The sequence below is a fragment of the Salvelinus sp. IW2-2015 genome, linkage group LG1 (genome assembly GCF_002910315.2).
Source record: "Salvelinus sp. IW2-2015 linkage group LG1, ASM291031v2, whole genome shotgun sequence".
NCBI classification, from domain to species: domain Eukaryota; kingdom Metazoa; phylum Chordata; class Actinopteri; order Salmoniformes; family Salmonidae; genus Salvelinus; species Salvelinus sp. IW2-2015.
This window is the reverse complement of record NC_036838.1, coordinates 37,223,516-37,246,832: the sequence shown is the minus strand read 5'-3', so window position 1 is coordinate 37,246,832 and position 23,317 is coordinate 37,223,516. Positions and strand designations below refer to the sequence as shown.

The following is a 23,317-nucleotide window of genomic DNA, read 5'->3' as shown; positions in this document are numbered from 1 at the left end:
CAAATGTATTAAAAATAATAACACTGAAACATCACATTTACGTAGGTATTCAGCCCCTTTACTCAGTACTTTGTTGAAGCACCTTTGGCAGCGATTACACCCTCAAGCCTTCTTGGGTATGACGCTACAAGCTTGGCACACCTGTATTTTAGGTGTTTCTCCCACTCTTCTCTGCAGATTCTCTCAAACTCTGTTACTGTAGCTTGGATGGGAGCATTGCTGCACAGGTATTTTCAGGTCTCTCCAGAGATGTTCGACCGGGTTCAAGTCCGGGCTCTAGCTAGGTCACTCAAGGACATTCAGAGACTTGTCCCGAAACCACTCCTGCGTTGTCTTGGCTGTGTGCTTAGTGTTGTTGTCCTGTTGAAAGGTGAACTTTCGCCCCAGTCTGAGGTCCTGTGCCCTCTGGCGCAGGTTTTCATCAAGGATCTCTCTGTACTTCGCTCCGTTCATCTTTCCCTCAATACTGACTAGTCTCACAGTCCCTGCCGCTGAAAAACATCCCACAGCATGATGCTGCCACCACCATGCTTCACCGTAGGGATGGTGCCAGGTTTCCTCCAGATGTGACACTTGGCATTCAGGCCAAAGAGTTCAATCTTGGTTTCATCAGACCAGAGAATCTTGTTTCTCATGGTCTGAGAGTCTTGAGGTGCCTTTTCGCAAACTCCAAGCGCGCTGTCATGTGCCTTTTACTGAGGAGTGGCTTCCGTCTGGCCACTCTACCATAAAGGCCTGATTGGTGGAGTGCTGCAGAGATGGTTGTCCTTCCGGAAGGTTCTACCATCTCCACACAGGAACTCTGGAGCTCTGTCAAAGTGACCATCAGGTTCTTGGTCACCTCCTTGACCAAGGCCCTTTTCCCCCGGTTGCTCAGTTTGGCCGGGCGGCCAGCTCTAGGAAGGGTCTTGGTGGTTCCAAACTTCTTCCATTTAAAAATGATGGAGGCTACTGTGTTCTTGGGGACCTTCAATGCTGCCAACATTTTTTGGGACCCTTCCTCAGATCTGTGCCTTGACATATTCCTGTCTCGGAACTCTATGGACAATTCCTTAGCTTGTTTTTTTCTCTGACATGCACTGTCAACTGTGGGACCTTATATAGACAGGTGTGTGCCTTTCCAAATCACGTCCAATCAATTGAATTTACCACAGGTGGACTCCAATCAAGTTGTCAAAACATTTCAAGGATGATCAATGGAAACAGGATGCACCTGAGCTCAATTTCAAATCTCATAGGAAAGGGTTTGAATTCTTATGTAAATATATATATTTATTTTATACATTTGCAAACATTTCTAAATGTTTCAAAAAAAAAACTGTTTTTACATTGTCATTATGGGGTATTGTGTGTAAATTGATGAGTAAAATGTGTATTTAATCCATTTTAGAAAAAGRGAAAGGGAAAGGGGGGATAATAAGGCTGTAATGTAACAAAATGTGGAAAAAGTGAAGGTGTCTGAATACTTTCCGAATGCACTGCAGGTCATCTCTATACTGACATGTTAAAAGGTTAACATGCGCTCCCCTAATAGGTTGTTAGAGCGGCAATCTGTGTGCATGCATGTATGCATGTGTGTGTATGTGTGTTGGTTTTTATTTGAGGATGTGTGCAGGAAGGATCGAGGACTAGACGGATGTAATCCTCAGTCAGCCAGGCAGCAGATCTGCCTCGAGCCTGAGTACCTTTATATTTAGCCAGTGGTAAATTAGGAAATGAATCAAAACAGGGTCGTCAGAGAGAGAGAGGAGATTATCTCTACACTGTACAAACACACTTAAACATGTACACACACACACACACACAGCCTTGGTTACAAGAGTAATAACATTTGCCTGGTTACTGTATTAGAAATGAATGTGTCTACTTTGGCAGGGAGGGAGCTCTGTGACATCTTTAACTCATGGAGAGGAGAGCTCTCCTGTACGGCTCCTTTGCCAGGGCAGGATCACAGCACTGCTATATGGTACCGAAGGCAGAGCTTTGATGAAATGAGAGGACCTCTAGTCAAAAAGAGGAGAGAGTATCACACCGGTCAAAGGTCTATGTTCTATTTAAACTCTAGTAAAGTCCACAGCATACTAATAGACCACAGTGGTCAGCAACCTATTATGTTATTTGCCCCAATAACCAACTGTTTGACGTAAAGATATATGTGCCTCAGAACTGGACGGTTGCCACACCACAGAACCTGTAGCCCCAAAGTTAGAGCACAGAAGCATTTTTCTATCCACCAGTCATCAGCTCTGGGCTTCTGTGGACAGTCAGAAAATAATGAACATAACATTTCTTCACCACAGGGCCCCATAAATCCTGTTTCTATTCTTGGAAACAGGACATAACATTTTTTTGTGTATGTGTATGTGTGTGTGTGTGTGGGGGGGGGGGGTACGTTTTTTGGGGTGAAGGAATGTAGGCAGAGTGACTCTGTGACTCAAGCGTTTCCATGTTCCAATGATCCGAGAGCAGCACATTCCGAGACACTGCAGAGTTCCAGATGAGACGTATCGCTGACTCTGTGTGTCTGTTTAGACCCTACATCACCAGGCAGAGTCACAGCATCTATGTAAACGCTCCATCCCTGATCAGAGTCACAGGGCTCTATTTTCGACTGGCTTTAAGGTAGCGCTAGTGTCAACCGATTTGCAATTTCGACTTGTACATTTTCCAACCCTTGCACCACGGTTGGAATGGTGTCAGTGACTGTAGGTAGTCTGTTTAGGAACATCTAGTTATTTACTAAAAAGACTGCTTATTGATTTTATTTATAATTTTGTTTWAAAAAAATGCATCTTTCACTTTCCTCTGTTGGACCTAACTGTTAAATCGCGGGAATTTGTCAACGGTGCTGAATCCACTTGTAGGCCATTTGACTTTACTTTGTTTACTTTTCACGTGGCAAAGTTACTGCTAGCCATATCAACGGCAATGGTAGACTATAGCGATATACATTTGGGAGCAGTGAGTGAACATCCCCCCTTTCTCTTTATATTGGATCTTTTTCCAGCTCCTGTGAAAAGTTTGGATGTGGCTAAAACCCTCCATATACCTTGTCTTAATATTATATGACCACCGCGAGCAATCATGTTGCCTGTAACTGTATTTAAACATAGCCTATTTAAAACAAGTTGTTTCGTTTTATAATAATTTGATTAGAATTGTTCACCGTCTTGCTTATTGACAACGTTTGGCTTGTCCATGGCTCAGACGTAATGCATTTTGCAATAGGCCTATATCAGTGTGAATGCTATGTTTAACARTATWTTTCCATATTGAAGCCAAGAAATTACTTAGAAAAACGTGGACAGTAAACATATTTTAAAAATATATGGGATAGGCCTACATTTAGTTTCTGTCGGCTATTTAACAAACTACTGTAGGCTACAACGCACTAACGCACATAGCATCTCTAAACAACTCAGCTGCCAGGACAACATTTGAAACAACTCAATTGGCTAGTTCAGCTATCTGTCAAAAAATAGGCAGATTGTAACTTGATCCTACTGCTACGATTGTATAGAGCAAGGTTGTAACTCCGCTCTCACATCTCGCTCCATCGCTCATATCATTTGGTGCCGTTTACTGCTACTATGAGAACTAGCTCAATGGCGATTGCATTTGCTTCCAAGCCACGAATGTGCATAATATCTAACAAGGAGAGAGAGGGTAGGGGAAAAATGAAACAACGATGCACGTTCTGTATGAATGACTCATATCTGCCCATAGTTTGAGAAGTGAAAACGCACACAGGCGCTGATCTACAGCTTTCTTGGTCCATAAACATGTAGATTCCTACGTGGCGAAACATATTGGCAACCTTTATTTAGGCATTTTAAAACCCTTTCCCTATTACAACTATCATCTAATTCAACTGTCAATTTACAGATACAATTGCGTCTGGTCAGATCAGCACACCAGTAAATAGCTAACGTTACACCCTAAGTCAGAAATGKCTCGTTGCCGAAAATGGTGCATGTTCAAAATGATAGCCAGCTAACGTTGGCTAGTAGCTCCTATCTGATAAATTAGCACCATGTTTATCTAGCCAGCTAACTAGCATAGTAGCTAGATAGCTAACACCACAGATGAAAGGATTAGTTATCCTACTCTTAACAGGTCACATAGCTATCTGCTTAGCTAGTTTGCTTATTGCATGCATTTCCGGGCACGTACACAAGACTTATTATTAGTGAATTAACTAAACTAATATTTGTAAAAGGAGTTCAATTTCTGAATACTGCACTTTTCTGTTGGAGAATGAGATCGCTTGCTGCTGCTTATTCTCGCAGCTAGACATTCCTCGGCATTCTGCAGTGTTTGTGGCTCAGGCGATGAGTGGCGGCTGGCATAACAGCAGCCTTGCTATGTAGATGGACTATAGGCAAAATCTATAGAGAATGGCTGATAGACTCGAAATGGCCAAAATCGGCCCGGTATATTATCTCGGCCGATTATTGGTCGTTCTCTACTTACAACTTGTTTATGAAACAAAACCCAGACCTTTCACACCACCACACCAATAATCCCCACTGTGAAAATAACAAAAATATTTCTGACACACCCTCGGATCCTATAGCTCTATCGCTAGTGCTAAGATTTACTATTGTGTTAGGTTTGTTAAAATAGAACCCACAGTGTATATGTAAACCCTACAAAAAAGGGGGGGGGGTCAATGGGGGGGTCAATGGAAATAGTCAGGGTAGACATTTGATGAACTATTCAGCAGTCTTATGGCTTGGGGGTAGAAGCTGTTAAGGAGCCTTTTGGACCTAGACTTGGCGCTCCGGTATCGCTTGCCGTGCGGTAGCAGAAAGAACAGTCTATGACTAGKGTGGCTGGAGTCTTTGACCATTTTTAGGGCCTTCCTCTAACACCGCCTGGTATAGAGGTCCTGGTTGGCAGGAAGCTTGGCCCCAGTAAAGTACTGGGCCATACGCACTACCCTCTGTAGCGCCTTGCAGTCGGATGCCGAGCAGTTGCCATACCAGGCGGGGATGCAACCAGTCAGGATGCTCTCGATGGTGCAGCTGTAGAACTTTTTGAGGATCTGGGGACCCATGCCAAATCTTTTCAGTCTCCTGAGGGGGAATAGGCGTTGTTGTGCCTTCACGACTGTGTTGGTGTGTTTGGACCATGATAGTTTGTGGGTGATGTGGACACCAAGGAACTTGAAGCCAATAAACTTAAACCCAATAGCTAACTTTATATATAACCTAACTGATATTCTCTCTAACACTATGTCTAAAATGATATATTTTCACACACTGCACAGCTCACAGCATGCGACTAGCACCGTGTCTCCTGCAAACACCAGAGTAGAGCAAACACAACCAGGACCCAAATGTGTTTAATTTAATTTCCTTTGGAGGAGTTGGAGTCTGAGCAAAAAGCAAAACATCACTATCAATTCTCCTCTACTGTCTCTTCCCGTAGAGAGAGCAGGAGAGAAGAGTACAAAGGARTGAGGAGCTAAGAGTAAGGACAGACAGACTGATATTTGAGAGAACTGCCCTCAAAAAGAAAGTGAAGTCAAGAAGAGCGGTATTCAGATTCCATTGGGTTCAGGAGGGAGGTTATGCTCAGAGTTGGTTAGTAAAGTTGAGGCTATAAGAGGTCCCAAATCAGTAGCAGTGCATTAGTAAAAGTGACACACACCATCTCTGTCTCAATATCTGATCACAGAACAACAGCATAGGACAGTGGAGAAGAGTAAGCGACACTTAATGGTGCCCCTTTACTAGTGTTACCTGGCCTGAAAACAGATTGAATATCAACCAACAAATGATTGAGCTCTGCTGATTCTCTTGCATCATCTGATCTCAGACCAGCTGAAGAACACTCTACTTTTATCACTTGCCATCCATCTCGGAGGGAAAAACACAGACTTCACGACTGCCTAGACCACCTGACGTATAACTGGGAAAGCAAACTAAACTCCCATCTCATCTGAGACCAGTAAAGTGAAGAGAAGTAGCTAGGTTAAAATGATGGACATAACGTAGAGATGTACCAACCTCGGACACGGGCAAAGCAGCAGCCACACATGGCCAGCACTTTTCGGAAGAGGTGTTGACATCCGCACCCCCGCTGATGGTGACCCCCCTTCATGCTGATTCACTACCGCTTGTCCCGAAAAGTCCAGGGGYGGGCATGGCACAGGACACACACTCACCCACAAATACACAAATGCATTCCTGTGGTAATCCCCAGAAGAGATCAGTATAAAAAAATCTGACAATAGGAAAGAAAGCTTGCTCCACTCTCTGTTAAGTCCCAAAGCAGGAGGAGGATATCCAAAGACAAGATGTGGAAAAGTAAAAGAGGGAGGGAGAGAGACGTAGAGAAACAATATGCTTTCCACGACTCACTGAGCTCTCTCTGTGGTTAGATAGTGGGCTAACATTCTGTATGTGTGAGAGAGAGAGCGAAAGAGAGAGAGAGAGAGAAAGAGACAAATATAAGGAGAGAGGGAGGCAGGAAGAGGAGATGGGATGGAGAGAGGAAAGGAAGGTGGAGTCTACAGCTCTGCTCGCTGGCTATTCCAGCATGTAGTTCCCTCCCCTTGTTTTTTCCTCTCTTTTTTATCCTTCCCATTCTCCCTCACCATACCATACAAGTTTCATTCTCATTTACCCAGTGTCTGCTTCTCTCACCCAGACATTACCTTGGCAGCCCTGCCTCACTCTTTCTCTTCCTATGTCCTCCATTTGTGGAAAGTGTATGTTGTTTATAATACTCATTGTTAATTGGCCTCATGGTATACCTGTTTACTGTATACTTTCTGTTCTCGTTTATTCCTGGTAGTGTTGTTAAGGTTTCCATGTAAGTGCATATATCTTTGCCTAAATGTTTGATTAGAGTATAAGGAATGATACAGTTCAATATTTATAACTGGGTGTATATAAAATGTCTAGTCCAGGGCGACATCTTTGAGGAGGCTCATTTATTTACAGACGCTTGAATGTAAACACGTGTGCATATCAACAGCATTCAGYAGCACACACACACAGRCGCACACACACACACAAGTTTAACACAGGCATGCACAAACCTAATACACACAAACAAAGATAACCACATAGTTCACACACTCACAGACACACTAACACAGACACATACTTGACTTGAGTGGGAGGGCAACTAAAAAAATGATGGGAACGACTTGGGCTTTCAGTGAAAAAAAATGTGCGTTTTTTTTCTGAGGTCCTAAGAAAGGACAATGACAAGTGGGAAACATGGTACTGACTAAATCTGAGAACTGCAACATAGGATCAGACCAAGTCAGGCCTCAAAGAAGTCCTCAACATAGAACCCATGAAACAGTTTAACAGATAAAATAAGAGAAGATAGGGAGGGAAAAAGTGAAAGCGAGAGGACAGAAGATCGCAATGTATGGGGTAACATGGTTACATTAAAGTGGAGCAGAAATAATGCTGATTGCCCAGCCTGTGCCAACCTTGCCAACGCTCAGTCTGGGCTTGTCACAAATGCACCCTACTCCCTTTATAGAACACTACGTTTAACCAGGGCCCATAGAGCACTGGTCAAATGAAATGTTCTATACGGATGGAATAGGGTGCCATTTGGGATGCTCAGCCTGATTACCACCAACCACCATAACTGACTGCACTACATACCAACCAGCCCATTCACTCACACTGTACCACTCACATCACTCTCTCTCATCTCTTTCACATCTCTCTCTCATCTCTTTCACATCTCTCATCTCTGGCAATCCATTTTCTACTCTCATTTCTTTTCAGTCCATTTTGTATCTAGTTCTCTCACTCATTTTCCACTATTCTATCATGCCTTTTAGATACATGTTTTGTATTTACAGAGCAATTATGTGTCAGTTCAAGACCCTGGTGAGGATGACAAGCACGCAGCGGAGCTTCACTGAGACGGTTTTTGACAATTTGTGCAGAAATTAATTGGTTGTGCAAACCCACAGTTTCATCAGCTGTCTGGGTGGCTGGTCTCAGACGATCCCGCAGGTGAAGAAGCCGGATGTGGAGGTCCTGGGCTGGTATGGTTACATGTGGTCTGCAGTTGTGAGGCAAGCTTCTCTGGCAACAGCTCTGGTGGACATTCATGCAGCCAGCATGCCAATTGCATGCTCCCTCAAAATATGAGACATCTGTGGCATTGTGTTGTGTGACAAAATTGCACATTTTAGAGTGGCCTTTTATTGTCCCCAGTACAAGGTGCACCTGTGTAATAATCATGCTGTTTAATCAGCTTCTTGATATGCCACACCTGTCAGGTGAATGGATTATCTTGGCAAAGGAGAAATGCTCCCTAACAGGAATGTTAACAAATTTGTGCAAAAAATGTGAGGGAAATAATATTTTTGTGCATGTGGGATTTTTGGGATCTTTTATTTCAGCTCATGAAACATGTTTATTTTTTTATTTTACCTTTATTTAACTAGGCAAGTCAGTTAAGAACAAATTCTTATTTTCAATGACGGCCTAGGAACAGTGGGATAACTGCCATGTTCAGGGGGAGAACGACAGATTTTTACCTTGTCAGCTCTGGGATTTGATCTTGCAAACTTTCAGTTACTAGTCCAACACTCTAACCACTAGGCTACCTGCCGCCCCAACATGGGACCAACACATTACATTTTGCTTTTATATTTTTTCTCAGTATATATCCATCCTCTTTCTATCTCACTTCCTCTCTCTTTTGACTGTCTCGTTCATGGGTGGACAATCACAATCCCCCCAGGAGATTACGGCTATAAAAATATCGCAATGTGCTTGGTCCCGTGGCAATCCAATTAAGCCCCTTTAAAAGCCCTGCCTAAATGACAAACCAAGTGACCTGAAAAGCTTTGACCTTTTTCCAATAACCATGCTTCTGAAATCTAAACACTGCCATATTAGCCTTTTCTTCCCATTCGAAACTGTATAAACATCTGCCCCCTGACCCAACCCCAGCCCCTGTCCCACTTCTTATTTCCTGCACTCTCCTGAAACCACATCCAACTCCTGGCAAAGGAAAAGTGTCTTGATTTCTCTCCCTACACTCTTAGAGAAAAAGGTGCTTTCTAGAACCAACAATTATTATTTGGCTATCCCCATAAGAGAACCCTTTGAAGGACCCCTTTAAGTTCAGGTATAACCCTTTTGGTTCCAGGTAGAACCCTTTCCACAGAGGGACCTCTGGCCTGGAGCCCTCCAGCTGCAGACAGGCAGGCACCCCTCTATGTGTTTACCTGCCCTGTCTGCAGCAAGGAGCCGAGGGACTCAACCCATGGCACAGACTGGGTCTGATGCTGCCACTTAGTGGTGAAGCAAATCACTGCACCATATAATCCATTTGGATCCATGCAGTCCACCKGAAATACTTTTGTGTGACCCACTAGAGTTGATGGTTGATTTGATTCTGATTGACAGGTCAAACTGACCCTTGATAGAGGGCTACTAGATTTGACAGCACACCCCCTTACCATCCTCAATCCCCACTTCCTTATTTACCCGGCCTCCCAGTCTCAGGATCTCACTAKGTCTCTGTGTCCATCTGAATCCCCTCTCTGCTCTCCACTTCTCCTCACCTGGCAGTAGTCAGTCCTCATTGATCTCAGAAGTCTTCAATCCAAGAGAGATTCAGGACAGAGTCAAGCCTACTGAATGCATTAAGCCAACAGACTGGATAATGCACGCAACAAAATTAAATTAGACAAAATTAAATCAGACTCAAGCTGGATCTGGTGATTTGTGTCTGGAAAGATTACATTTAACCAAGGAAGCTTTTAGAAACGTTTGAGCCACAAGCCAGTTTATATCTCAGCCCTAGAATAAGTGGTCTCATCTCATCTGTGGAATGTCTTTGTGAAAATACACTGTCAGGGCAGCAGCACAATGTTGTCTGGAACTATGTAACGTTAACCTGTTTATCTCAGAGGGCGTGTCAGCCAGGGGCTGGATCTTTTGTTAAGTATATGGAGCCATCCAGTCCTCCAAAGTTGCATGTAGCGCTCTATATTTCTACTTTGACCAGTAATTCTGCATAGATGTTTACCTATTGCCTTGCAGTGCTATGATATGGCTCTTAAGCCTACAGTAATGCTACCGTACTGAAGCTTCCATGGAAGAAGATACAACTACCTGCCAAAATAATGGAAACACTTTGAAAGCAAGTGCTTCCTCACAGGTGTGATTCCTGAGTTAATTAAACAATGGGCCCAACATGCTTAGGGTCATTGTCAACGTCGTGTGTGTATAGGTGGCAGGGAAGTCAGGCGCAGGAGAGTTAAACGAAGTGTAAATGGAGACTTTTAATAAATGTCCACATAACATGCTCCAAACACGAAAATATACATACATAAAATAAACATGGGTACGAGGACCCGTCGCGCACCTATACACCAAGAATCAACACTTGACATAAAACAATCTCTGACAAACACATGAGGGGAAACAGAGGGTTAANTGTCAACGTCGTGTGTGTATAGGTGGCAGGGAAGTCAGGCGCAGGAGAGTTAAACGAAGTGTAAATGGAGACTTTTAATAAATGTCCACATAACATGCTCCAAACACGAAAATATACATACATAAAATAAACATGGGTACGAGGACCCGTCGCGCACCTATACACCAAGAATCAACACTTGACATAAAACAATCTCTGACAAACACATGAGGGGAAACAGAGGGTTAAATACACAACAGGTAATGAATGGGATTGACAACAGGTGTGTGGGAAGACAAGACAAAACCAATGGAAAATGAAAAATGGATCGATGATGGCTAGAAGGCCGGTGACGTCGACCGCCGAACACCGCCCGGACAAGGAGAGGCAACGACTTCGGCAGAAGTCGTGACAGTCATGTATAAAAAGGGTGGGCAGGCCGTTATTTTGGCTACCATAGGATGACAATGACCCCATCCACAGGGTACGGGTAGTCACTGAATGGTTTGATGAGTATGAAAACGATTTATACTGAACAGAAATATGAACGCAACATGCAACAATTAAAAATATTTTACTGAGTTACAGTTCATATAGCAGACCACCATAGTCCCTGTGCCCAAGGAAGCGAATGTCACGTTCCTGACCTGTTTTCTGTTGTTTTGTATGTGTGTGATGGTCAGGGCGTGAGTTTTGGGTGGGCATTCTATGTTGTGTGTTTCTATGTTGGTTTAGGGTTGCCTGGTATGGCTCTTAATTAGAGGCAGGTGTTTTGCGTTCCTCTAATTAAGAGTCATATTTAGGTAGGTTGTTTCACTGTGTTCGTTGTGGGTGGTTGTTACCTGTCTCTGTGTTTGTGTTCTGCACCAGATAGGTCTGTATCGGTTTTGCACGTTTGTTATTTTGTAAGTTGTTTGTAGTGTTCACTTGTTCTTATAATTAAACATGTTGAGCACTGGCTACGCTGCATTTTGGTCCTCTCCTTCACCCCAGGAAGAAAACCTTTACAGCGAAGGTAACCTTCCTAAATGACTACCGCCCCGTGGCACTCACGTCGGTAGCCATGAAGTGCTTTAAAAGGCTGGTCATGGCTCACATCAACAGCATCCTCCCGGACACCCTAGATCCACTCAAATTTGCATACCGCCCAAACAGATCCACACATGACGCAATCTCAATCGCACTCCACACTGCCCTTTCTCACCTGGACAAAAGGAACACCTATGTGAGAATGCTGTTCATCAACTACAGCTCAGCGTTCAACACCATAGTGCACACGAAGCTCTTCACTAAGCTACGGACTCTGGGACTAAACACCTCCTTCTGCAACTGGATCCTGGACTTCCTGATAGGCCGCCCCCAGGTGATAAGAGTAGGCAACAACACATCTGCCACGCTGATCCTTAACACTGGGGCCCCACAGGGGTGTGTACTTAGTCCCCTCCTGTATTCCCTGTTCACCCATGACTGCGTGGCCAAACACGACTCCAACACCATCATTGAGTTTGCTGACGACACAACAGTGGTAGGCCTGATCACCGACAACGATGAGACGRCCAATAGTGAGGAGGTCAGAGAACTGGCAGTGTGATGCCAGGACAACAACCTCTCCATCAACGTGAGCAAGACAAAGGAGCTGGTCGTGGACTACAGGAAAAGGAGGGCCGAACAGGCCCCCATGAACATAGACGGGGCTGTAGTGGAGCGGGTCGAGAGTTTCATGTTCCTTGGTGTCCACATCACCAACTAACTATCATGGTCCAAACACACCAAGACAGTCGTGAACAGGGCACGGCAAAACCTTTTCCTCCTCAGAATACTGACAAGATTTGGCATGGGCCCCCAGATCCTCAAAAGATTCTACAGCTGCACCATCGAGAGCATCCTGACCGGTTGCATCACTTCCTAGTATGGCAACTGCTCGGCATCTGACCGTAAGGCTCTACATAGGGTGGTGCGAACGGCCCAGTACATCACTGGGGCCAAGCTTCCTGCCATCCAGGACCTATATAATAGGCAGTGTCAGAGGAAAGCTCCTAAAATTGTCAGACGCTCTAGTCACCCAAGCTATAGACTGTTTTCTCTGCTACCGCACGGCAAGTGGTACCGGAGCGCCAAGTCTAGGACCAAAAGGCACCTCAACAGCTTCTACCCCCAATCCATTAGACTGCTGAACAATTCTTAAAAATCGCCACCGGACAAAAGCCCATAAAATTGTCAGACGCTCTAGTCACCCAAGCTATAGACTGTTTTCTCTGCTACCGCACGGCAAGKGGTACCGGAGCGCCAAGTCTAGGACCAAAAGGCACCTCAACAGCTTCTACSCCCAATCCATTAGACTGCTGAACAATTCTTAAAAATCGCCACCGGACAATTTACATTGATTTCACATGACTGGAAATACAGATATATCTGTTGGTCACAGATACCTTAAAAAAAAGTAAGGTGTGGATCAGAAATCCAGTCAGTATCTGGTGTGACCACCATTTTCCTCAGGCAGCGCAACACATCTCCTTCGCATAGAGTTGATCAGGCTATTGATTGTGGAATGTGGAATGTTGTCCCACTCCTCTTCAATGACCGTGCGAAGTTGCTGGATATAGGCGGGAACTGCAACACGCTGTCGTACACATTGATCCAGAGCATCCCAAACATGCTCAGTGGGTGACATGGCCATGGAAGTATGCAGGCCATGGAAGAACTGGGGACATTTTCAGCTTCCAGCAATTTCCCTTGCGACATGGGGACGTGCTTTATCATACTGAAACGAGGTGATGGTGGCGGATAAATGGCACAACAATGGGCCTCAGGATCACATCACGGTATCTCTGTGCATTCAAATTGCCATCGATAAAATGCAATTGTGTTCGTTGTCCGTAGCTTATGTATGCCCATACCATAACCCCACCAATACCATGGGGCACTGTTCACAACGTTGACATCAGCAAACCACTCACCCACACGATGCCATATATGTGGTCTGCAACTGTGAGGCCGGTAGGACGTACTGCCAAATTCTCTAAAACGGCGTTGGAGGTGGCTTATGGTCGAAAATGAACATGACATTTTCTGGCAACAGCTCTGGTGGACATTCCTGCCGTGAGCATGCAATTTGCACGCTCCCTCAAAACTTGAAACATCTGTGGCATTGTCTTGTGTGTAAAAACTACACATTTTACAGTGGCCTTTTATTGTCCCCAGCATAAGGTGCACCTGTGTAATGATCATACTGTTTAATCAGCTTCTTGATATGCCACTCTTGTCAGGTGGATGGATTATCTTGCCAAAGGAAAAATGCTCACTAACATGGACGTAAACAAATTTGTGCAAAACATTTGAGAGAAATAAGCTTTTTGTGCGTATGGAACATTTCTAGGATCTTTTATTTTAGCTCATGAAACATGGGACCAACACTTTACATGTTGTGTTTATATTTTTGTTCAGTTTATAAAGTATTGACTCATGGGTGTGAATACTTATGTAAATTAGATATTTCTGTGTTTCATTTTCAATACATTAGCAAAAATGTTTWAAAAAACTAGTTTTCACTTTGTCTTTATGGGGTATTGTGTGTAGATGGGTGAGAAAATCCATTTTGAATGCAGGCTGTAAACACTGTGGAATAAGTCAAGGGCTATGAATACTTTCTGAAGGCACTGTACATAATTAATCGGCTGACAATATGCAAATGCCATAAGCATATCAATTGGTAAAGAATGCATATAGCAGCAGTTAACAATGAATGGTCAGAAAGGGGGTGCAACAGCATGCGGCAGGTAGGCTGAAGCTATAGTTGCACAATGAGCACTTGTTGTCTCAAATACATTGTTCCGGTTGTTGGTTCGCTAACTAGTGATTTTAGCCATATTAGCATACATCAGTCAAAACACCTCAAAGCAAGACATGGTAACAAAAACAAGATAAAACTAGCTGAAACGAGCCACTTGCATTAACTATCTGTCCATCCAGAATCACAGCGCATGGCCTTCGGCCCATTGAAGCACATGCATCGTTTTCGTGACGTTTTCAGCTAACCCATCTATAGCGTGGCAAGCAAACAAACAATATAAAGSTAACAAAAGGGGCAAACATAGCCATAAAGCAGGCATAATAAGCATATCAAAGGCCAGTGGTGAAAAGTACTTAAGTAAAAATACTTGAAAGTACTATTAAGTAGTTTTTTGGAGTATCTGTACTTTACTTCAGAATTTGTATTTTTGACTACTTTTACTTTACTATTACTAAAGAAAATAATGTACTTTTTACTACATACATTTTCCCAGACACCCAAAAGTACTCGTTACATTTTGAATGCTTAGCAGGACAGGAAAATAGTCCAAATCACATACTTATCAACATCCCTGGTCATCCCTACTGCTTCTGATCTGGTAGACTCACTAAACACAAATGCTTAATTTGTAAAGTATGTCTGAGTGTTGGAGTGTGCCCCTKGCTATCTGTAAATAAATAAAAACAAGTCAATTTTGCTGTCTGGTTTGCTTAATATAAGGAATTTTAAAATATGTATACTTTGACTTAGAAGGTGCATTCCGCCACCTACTGTACTGGCTGTGTATCAGCCTATTCTGTAGTATGAATTCATTACACATTGTGAAAAAATTGCCCAACCAAATAACCCTACTCCCATTAAAACCTCAACACTTTGGCCCTATAGCATCCTCCACCAGGCCAGCAGCCTGGGAGGGCGGGACACTATCGTTTAAAACACCTTGTAACTCTTCTGCAGTAAATCTCGAACACCCAAGTACTTCTCTACAACTGCCACCACAACATATATCCTCTGTGATTTACGTTCCATTCCTGCGGTACAGTTGACAACCATGGCCATGATGGCCAAAAAACAACCTTACTGAAGCAGATGTTATTCCTATCACTCTCTATTGGACTCGGCCTACTCACAGGGATCCTCTTAGGATCCCACTCCCTGGACCCATCCTCCTTTACTACTCTCTTCACTGCCTAGCATACGACACCTTTTACACTACTCTGATCCTGGCAACCTCAACCTGCCTTTATCTCACCCACCTCTGATTTCCAACACCATGGGTACCTCTACAGTTTACACACACATCTTTTTCCAAAGATACTACACATTCCTTTGTCTCATGTCCTCCTGTACACTTCTCACATCTAGGAATCACCCTTCTACACACTGCTGCTTGACACCTAAAATACCATAATGGATTGGGGASAAGAGCTCTCACGGGATAACTGACACATCCTAACTTGACTTTATCTGGTAAAAACTCTACATCAACACTCAGAGGTACAGACAGAGTCTTCTCTGTTTCACCACGCTCTCCACCAGGTCAGCGTCTTATCAAACGGCAGGCGTCACAGACACTGGGAATCTTCAACTTCAGTTGACCCTCCTTAACACTTAACGCCACTCCAGCTATCACTCCTTTCAATGGCGCCCTGATCCGGAGAGGAAAGCAAACCACAGTTCTTGGCCCCAGTCACGTGGTGCGGAGCACACCCTCCTCTGTGTGGCAGAAATGCTCAAAATCAACACGATTCCTCTTCGAGTCACTTTCACCGACCCAACATTACCCAACCTCTTCTCCACCCAACCTGACACCACATATGGATCAGCCAGAAGGCAAGGATCCATTTTCTCCTAAAATCTCACTCCCACTGGGCAAAAAAACATCTTTATAACCATCGGGACGAGGCTCAAACTCAGCGTTCTTCACCGTACCCACCATCTTGTGACTCTTCCTCCCTCCATGGAAAACGTGTCTTCTCCGGGCACCCCTACTCACATTTCAATGACGCATACTTGTTGTTGTTTGTGAGAGTTGTTTGTCATGCTCAACTACTCAGCTCTGTGTGGTAGAAGGACCTGGATTAAAAAGGCCTGCCTGTATAAATAGGTCATTATCAAGAAAACTTCACAATACGGTGCAGAGCGTTGGATTTGTCTGCTGGGGTTGAAGGAGACCCTCAGCTCTGCTAAAATCATTGACAACTACGTGCAGTTTTCAATGGATCGTTAAATAAATGTTATAACTATTTTTTTTTTTATATCATCACCTCTTGAAGACCATAGTCAGAACTACACAGACATTTCCGATTATTCCACATTTAGCTCTATTATCAGCAAGTAACTGCATGCCTTTCATGATCAGTAAGCAGCAATTGATCATGTATTTTCAGATACGTGAGGGTACCTCATTCATTTGGCATGTAGCTAAGCAAACAACGTGTCATTTAGCTTGCTTCATTAGAGATTATGCTTTTGGAAAGAGCTTGACATCGGCAAGTTCTCGTCCTGGTAAAGTTGTTAGTCGGACTACTGTCATCACAACTATAGATGGCAAACAAATACAGCCATCTAGTTTATCCCCTGAAAGTTAGCTTGTTATCTGTATTGACGTGATCTGTTATTAGCTAGCTAGCCAATTTGACATTGTCCATCAATCAATGTARCCTATCACGTCTGCCAGGGGCCCTTGATCATGACTCTCAGTTCCATTACATTACACATAAGAGTCATTGGACGAAGSCGTCTTCTGTACGGGGGAGTTTTGTTAAGAGCCCCGACGCTCARTCTGAACATTAACATGCATTGCTTGAGTTATGGTTTTGGAAGCAGAAGGACCTTTATCCTTCATATTGGCATATTACCTGGTTAAATAATGGTGAAATAAATAAAAAATGACCAATTCTGCCGATTCTGTTGAAAAAAGTTTCATAAACGGAAGCAAACGGAACGAAAGGGAGAATAGAAATTCACTTTTGCAACTGTTGGACTAATGATTACTCCCTAGATCAGCTAGATGCAGGCAAGAGTGTGCAAGGAGATATTGAATGTGTGTGTCACTGTCTGTCACCTTACTCCTTAAAATTCTCCACATTGTCAACTTTCATTCATAGGCTAGGTTGTAGCAACCTCATTATGGGTACAGGGGAAATGTTTGTATCACGTAGTAGCCCAAACCTATCGATGTTACATTGAGCTGGGTGAATGGAATATGAATGACAGTCATCCAATAGGCTGCAATAGAAATAAGACCACACTCATAAAAAAAAAAGAATCATCCTCCCTCATCTTAAATGACACCGACCGCCACTGGTGTACAGTAAGTGTGTATTTTGCATTCGTGAAATTATTTATATGTGATATGAAAGTAAAGGGTTTTATGTTTCTAGAACCGTATCGCAATTGAGAAGTGATTCATGTTTACATGGAGTATTTGTCTGTTTTGTCTGCCTGAGCCAGTTTACCTCTGAAAAGAACATACAGTGCATTCAGAAAGTATTCACAATCCTTTACTTTTTGCACATTTTGTTGTGTTAAAGCTTGAAGTAAAAATGTATTTGATTGAGATGTTGTGTCACCGATCCTTACAAAATACCCCWTAATGTCAAAGTGGAATTTTGTTTGTAGAACATTTTAGAAAATAATAAAACATTTAAAGCTGAAATGTCTTGAGTAAATAAGAATAAAACCCCTTTGTTATGGAAAGCCTAAATAAGTTCARTAGTAAAAAATGTGCTTAACAAATCACATAATAAGTTGGACTAAGTTGCATTCCGTGTTCAATAATAGTGGTTAACATGATATTTGATTGACTACCCCATATCTATACCCCACACATATAATTATCTGTAAGGTCCCTAAATCGACTAGTGAATTTCAAGCACAGATTCAACAACAAGGAGCACAGAGGTTTTTCAATGCCTCGCAAAGAAGTGCACCGATTGGTAGATGTGTAAAAAAAAAAAAACTGACACTGAACATCCCTTTGAGCATGGCGAAGTTATTAATTAAGCTTTGGAGGGTGCATCAATCCAACACAACACGTCACTGAGTACCACAGACACCGCTGATTCAAATAACCAACTCATCATCAAGCTTTGATTATTTGAATCAGCTGTGTAGTGCTGATTCAAACGCTATGGCAAAAACCAAAATGTGCACCCAGTGGGGGCACCAGGACCGRGTTTGGGAAACCCTGCTTTACAGTACACAACTAGACTGAGAGAGAGAATTAGCTGCTGTTTCTAACTGTTTGGGAAACACTGCTGTAAAGGAACCARAGTGCTGTATTGTTTATAGCTCAGCAGTAGCGCCACTCTGTGGTAACTCTAAGCTGTTCCACTTGTCTGCAAAATCAAACCGAAAGACCTGAAGATCCTGGTGGAAATGAAACGATCATGGGAAAAGTGTTAGGTGGATGAGAGTGCCATAAATTGAAATATTTTACACATGTAATATATCAAATCAAATCAAATTATATATATTTGTCACATGCCCCGAATACAACAGGTGTAGACCTTACAGTGAAATGCTTACTTACAAGCCCTTAACCAACAATGCAGTTTTAAGATAATACCAACAACAACAAAAAGTAAGAGATAAGAATTACAAATAATATACAGGCCAAATGTATTTGGTTCTTTAAAATAAAAATACTAAAATTGGGCTACTTCACATTTTGTATCCATGCCATGTGTCCCTATACTAGTACTTTAGTCAAGCCTTATCCCAGTCAAGACCATCCCATTGGTGGGGTTTGACAAACTGTAGTGTGTCTGGTAACAAGGCTGTGTCCCACAGTAAACTCTGACCAGACAGGACCATATGTAGTTGGATGGAACGAGAAGGTGGAGCGAGTCAATCTGCCAGACATGTGGGACATCAGAGAAAATAAAGAACAGACCAAAAAATATTATGACTGAGGCATCGTGGGAAAGGCTGTTGATCAGACTTTGATATTCATATTTACCTTCTCCTTCCTGGCTTCGCTTACAGTTCTGTCTTCAACTCCACTGGACTGGTCAGTCTGTTCTGACTGCAACTTTTACACACTCCTTTGTAAACACATTTGTGTAGTTTTTAAGCTTCACAAACTATGAATGATACATCAGAACAGTGTCCAAACTAGGGAGCCATGGGATGGTGAGGTAAGTATGACTGTAAGATAAATATTTCTCAATGGTCAGGAGAACAACACACGGGGGAAGTGTGTTGGTTTGAGGGGAACTTTGGCACCACAGTCATACCTGACTCCTTCAAAAATGATGTCCAATAAGGGAACGGATTAACTGAATGTAAACAATTGGGGAAAACCTTACATGACACTTGTGAGTACACTACATAATTTTCTAACACTGTGTTACAGTAGCTCAGAGAGGACAATATAAAAGGGACAGTCAGTTAGTTTTAACGCATAGGTCTCAATGCATTTGTGGTTTGTAGAGAGATGGAAATGGCCAGAGTCAATAATCCCCTCCTGAAATCCTCAGTAATTAGGATGAGGTGAGAGAGCATGTGGCTGACTCGAGACACATGATGTCTATGTTAAGACTCCTCCTCTGATCCTCATGTCATCAGGCAAACTGTGGGATGGTCAAGGGAAATCCACCGGCRTAGACGGGCATGTGTGGGAAACCTGGATGCACCTGTCACTCACTGTAAGGACACAGGAGAAGAGGTGGACGAGGAAGTGGCTGCTGTAACTTCACACGGTTGTTTGGTGGCGTACCATATATATACACCTGGATACCTTAAGACAGAAACTACAGAGAATAAATGTTTTGAGCGTTTTGAACATTATCTTCTCAAAAGAAGCAGAGTGTGAAGAAACCTGTTGGATTTTGTAGGTAAGTGAATTCCTCAGGGATGGGTTTTTAAAGATTTTCGAGTAGAAACAGTTTCTACTAGAGACAGTTTTGAATGCCTAATTTGTAGATGATGTGTTATTTATAATGATATGGCCTCCTAGAAATGTACATTTTCTAGTTAACGATAATTGAACAGACCACAAGAAGTTGTTGACTGTTTGCTGTCATTGAGTGGCAATGCTTCAAGACACTCGACTGCATATCAGTCTCTGCTGCGGACATCAAAGACAATGTAAAAAAATCTGATATTATTTAAAAAAATTGTTTTGTTGCAAATAGAGTGTCTTTAATCTTGCATAAAAGGATTTGGAACCCTAGGGACTCTGAAACACCTGTCTCCCTGGGTGACACTATGTCCTCAGTGGACCTCTATCTATCTGTTGGTTTCTTAACCCTCCATTTGTTCTTTAACAGTTTGGCATGATGTGGGGTCACTGGGGTCGCTGAAACACTTGCACTAATGTGATTGGCTCAACTGTACCTCTAGTGTGAGGATACATGTATCAAATCAAACCAAATCAAACTTTATTTGACACATGCGGTGGCAAGTGTAGACCGTGAAATGCTTACTTACAAGCCCTTAACCAACAATGCACCAAGTAGACTAAAATAAAAAGTAATAATAAAAAGTAAAACAACAAGAATAACAATAATGAGGCTATAAACAGGGGGCACCGGTACCGAGTCAGTGTGCAGGGGTACAGGCTAGTTGAGGTAATCTGTGCATGTAGGTGGGGGCGAAGTGACTATGCATAGGTAGCAAACAAACAGCGAGTAGCAGCAGTGTACAAGGGGGGGGTCAATGTAAATTGTCCTGTTGCGATTTTTATGAATTGTTCAGCAGTCTAATGGATTGGGGGTAGAAGCTGTTGATTGTTCAGCAGTCTAATGGATTGGGGGTAGAAGCTGTTGAGGAGCCTTTTGGTCCTACACTTGGCACTCCGGTACCACTTGCCGTGCGGAAGCAGCAAAAACAGTCTATAACTTGGGTGACTGGAGTCTATGACCATTTTATGGGCTTTCCTCTGACACCGCCTATTATATAGATCCTGGATGGCAGGAAGCTTGGCCCCAGTGATGCACTGGGCCGTTCGCACTACCCTCTGTAGCGCCATATGGTCAGATGCCGAGCAGTTGCCATACTGGGCAGTGATTCAACCGGACAGGATGCTCTCAATGGTGCAGCTGTAGAACCTTTTGAGGATCTGGGGGCCCATGCCAAACTTTTCAGTCTCCTGAGGGGGAAGAGGTTTTGTCATGACCTTTTCACGACTGTCTTGGTATGTTTGGACCATGATAGTTTGTTGGTGATGTGGACACCAAGGAACTTGAAACTCTCGACCCGCTCCACTACAGCCCCGTCTATGTTCATGGGGGCCTGTTCGGCCCTCCTTTCCTGTAGTCCACGATCAGCTCCTTTGTCTTGCTCACATTGAGGGAGAGGTTGTTGTCCTGGCACCACACTGCCAGTTCTCTGACCTACTCCCTATTGGCCATCTCATCGTTGTCGGTGATCAGGCCTACCACTGTTGTGTCGTCAGCAAACTCAATGATGGTGTTGGAGTCGTGTTTGGCCACGCAGTCATGGGTGAACAGGGAATAAAGGAGGGGACTAAGTACACACCCCTGAGGGGCACCAGTGTTAAGGATCAGCGTGGCAGACGTRTTTAGTTTAGGTGTTTAGTCCCAGAGTCCTTAGYTTAGTGATGAGCTTCGTGGGCACTATGGTGTTGAACGCTGAGCTGTAGTYGATGAACAGCATTCTCACATAGGTGTTCCTTTTGTCCAGGTGAGAAAGGGCAGTGTGGAGTGCGATTGAGATTGCRTCATCTGTTGGTCTGTTGGGGCGATATGAGAATTGGAGTGGGTCTAGGGTGTCCGGGAGGATGCTGTTGATGTGAGGCATCTGTAACGCTTTATGCATCAGTAATAGGTACAGYGGGGAGAACAAGTATTTGATACACTGCCGATTTTGCAGGTTTTCCTACTTACAAAGCATGTAGAGGTCTGTAATTTTTATCATAGGTACACTTCAACTGTGAGAGACGGAATCTAAAACAAAAATCCAGAAAATCACATTGTATGATTTTTAAGTAAATAATTTGCATTTTATTGCATGACATAAGTATGCAATAAAATAAGTATTCCCCACTGTATATCCAAAAACTCAACATCTCTGAGGCTTATCCTCTTAAGAGAAAAACAACAAGAGTAGTTTCAGTGGCCAGGATAACAGAAATGCCTCATACAGGTGTGGCTGGATTTAAAGCCCAAACACGAGCGGCTGAAGTCCCACGTGTGACTCAGGTTATTCTTAATGTGATGTTGCCTGATTTAGCATTGTGTTCAGAAGGGCTTTCAGATGCTGATCCAGTTATTCAACACTGATGGCACGTTGAGCATGCTCAGCCACGACCGTTCCGTTGCCATACACAGAGATTAAACAGGCAATCTGGGATTCAAATAACAACAAACCGGACATCCCGCCACTTTTTTGGTAAACAGCTGACCGATGGGGCTAGAGAAATGTAACCACTCTCAAAGAGATTAACTATCATGATCCCTGACGGAGCCTTACGTTACATTATCTTCAGTCAAACTGTCAATCATATCAGAGATGTGTTGTTGATCTACAGATCCCTCTAAGAGCTCTTTGAATGGCTGTGTGGGTGTGCCCATAGAGATAGATCGAGGACTCTAGTGCCCAAAAGCTTGTTTGAGCATGTGCAGTGACATCGAGGACTTTCACCATTTTGAAGTAATCAACTCAATGGGACTTCCTATGTGTTAAGGAAGGATCACATAATTCCATCCAGGTCATCAGGAGGGATCAGCCAATGAATTATACTCGTGAGGAAACATTCCATAACTGCAGGTGGCAGTAAAACGACAACCTTGGCTTTATACCTGTWCAAACACACTCCAGGTGGCAATATGCACWCTTTCAGTTTGTTAACCAACTCATAGAAGTAGTAGAAGAAGAAAATTGACTACTTCAAAATGGTGATGGCCTTAATGGTGCTCCCCATGCTCTCACAGACGCCATAATGGGACAGATTCAATGTTGCGTCCTCTATCTATCTTTATGGGTGTGCCTCAACTTCAATGCTAACACAATGAACAAACTGGTCTGACCACTGGTTTAGTTCCCTAGATCTCTAGGTGTGGGYCCATGCCAGACTGTGTTTCAGTCTTTGACCTTTGACCCCTCTGGTTCTATTCCTCAGAGCTCCAGTTGGGATGT

At 43.3% G+C, this 23,317-nt stretch overlaps 1 protein-coding gene across 1 annotated transcript in view; it reads right to left on the bottom strand.

The window, feature by feature from the left end:
- Positions 1–6,443, bottom strand: part of LOC111975393 (rho guanine nucleotide exchange factor 25) — a 55,282-nt gene extending 48,839 nt beyond the window's left edge. Inside the window, exon 1 of the mRNA XM_070442895.1 lies at positions 6,015–6,443. Coding sequence (XP_070298996.1) covers positions 6,015–6,108 — 94 coding nt within the window. The 5' untranslated portion in view covers positions 6,109–6,443. The remainder of the gene's footprint in view (positions 1–6,014) is intronic.
- Between the last annotated feature and the right edge of the window lie 16,874 nt (positions 6,444–23,317).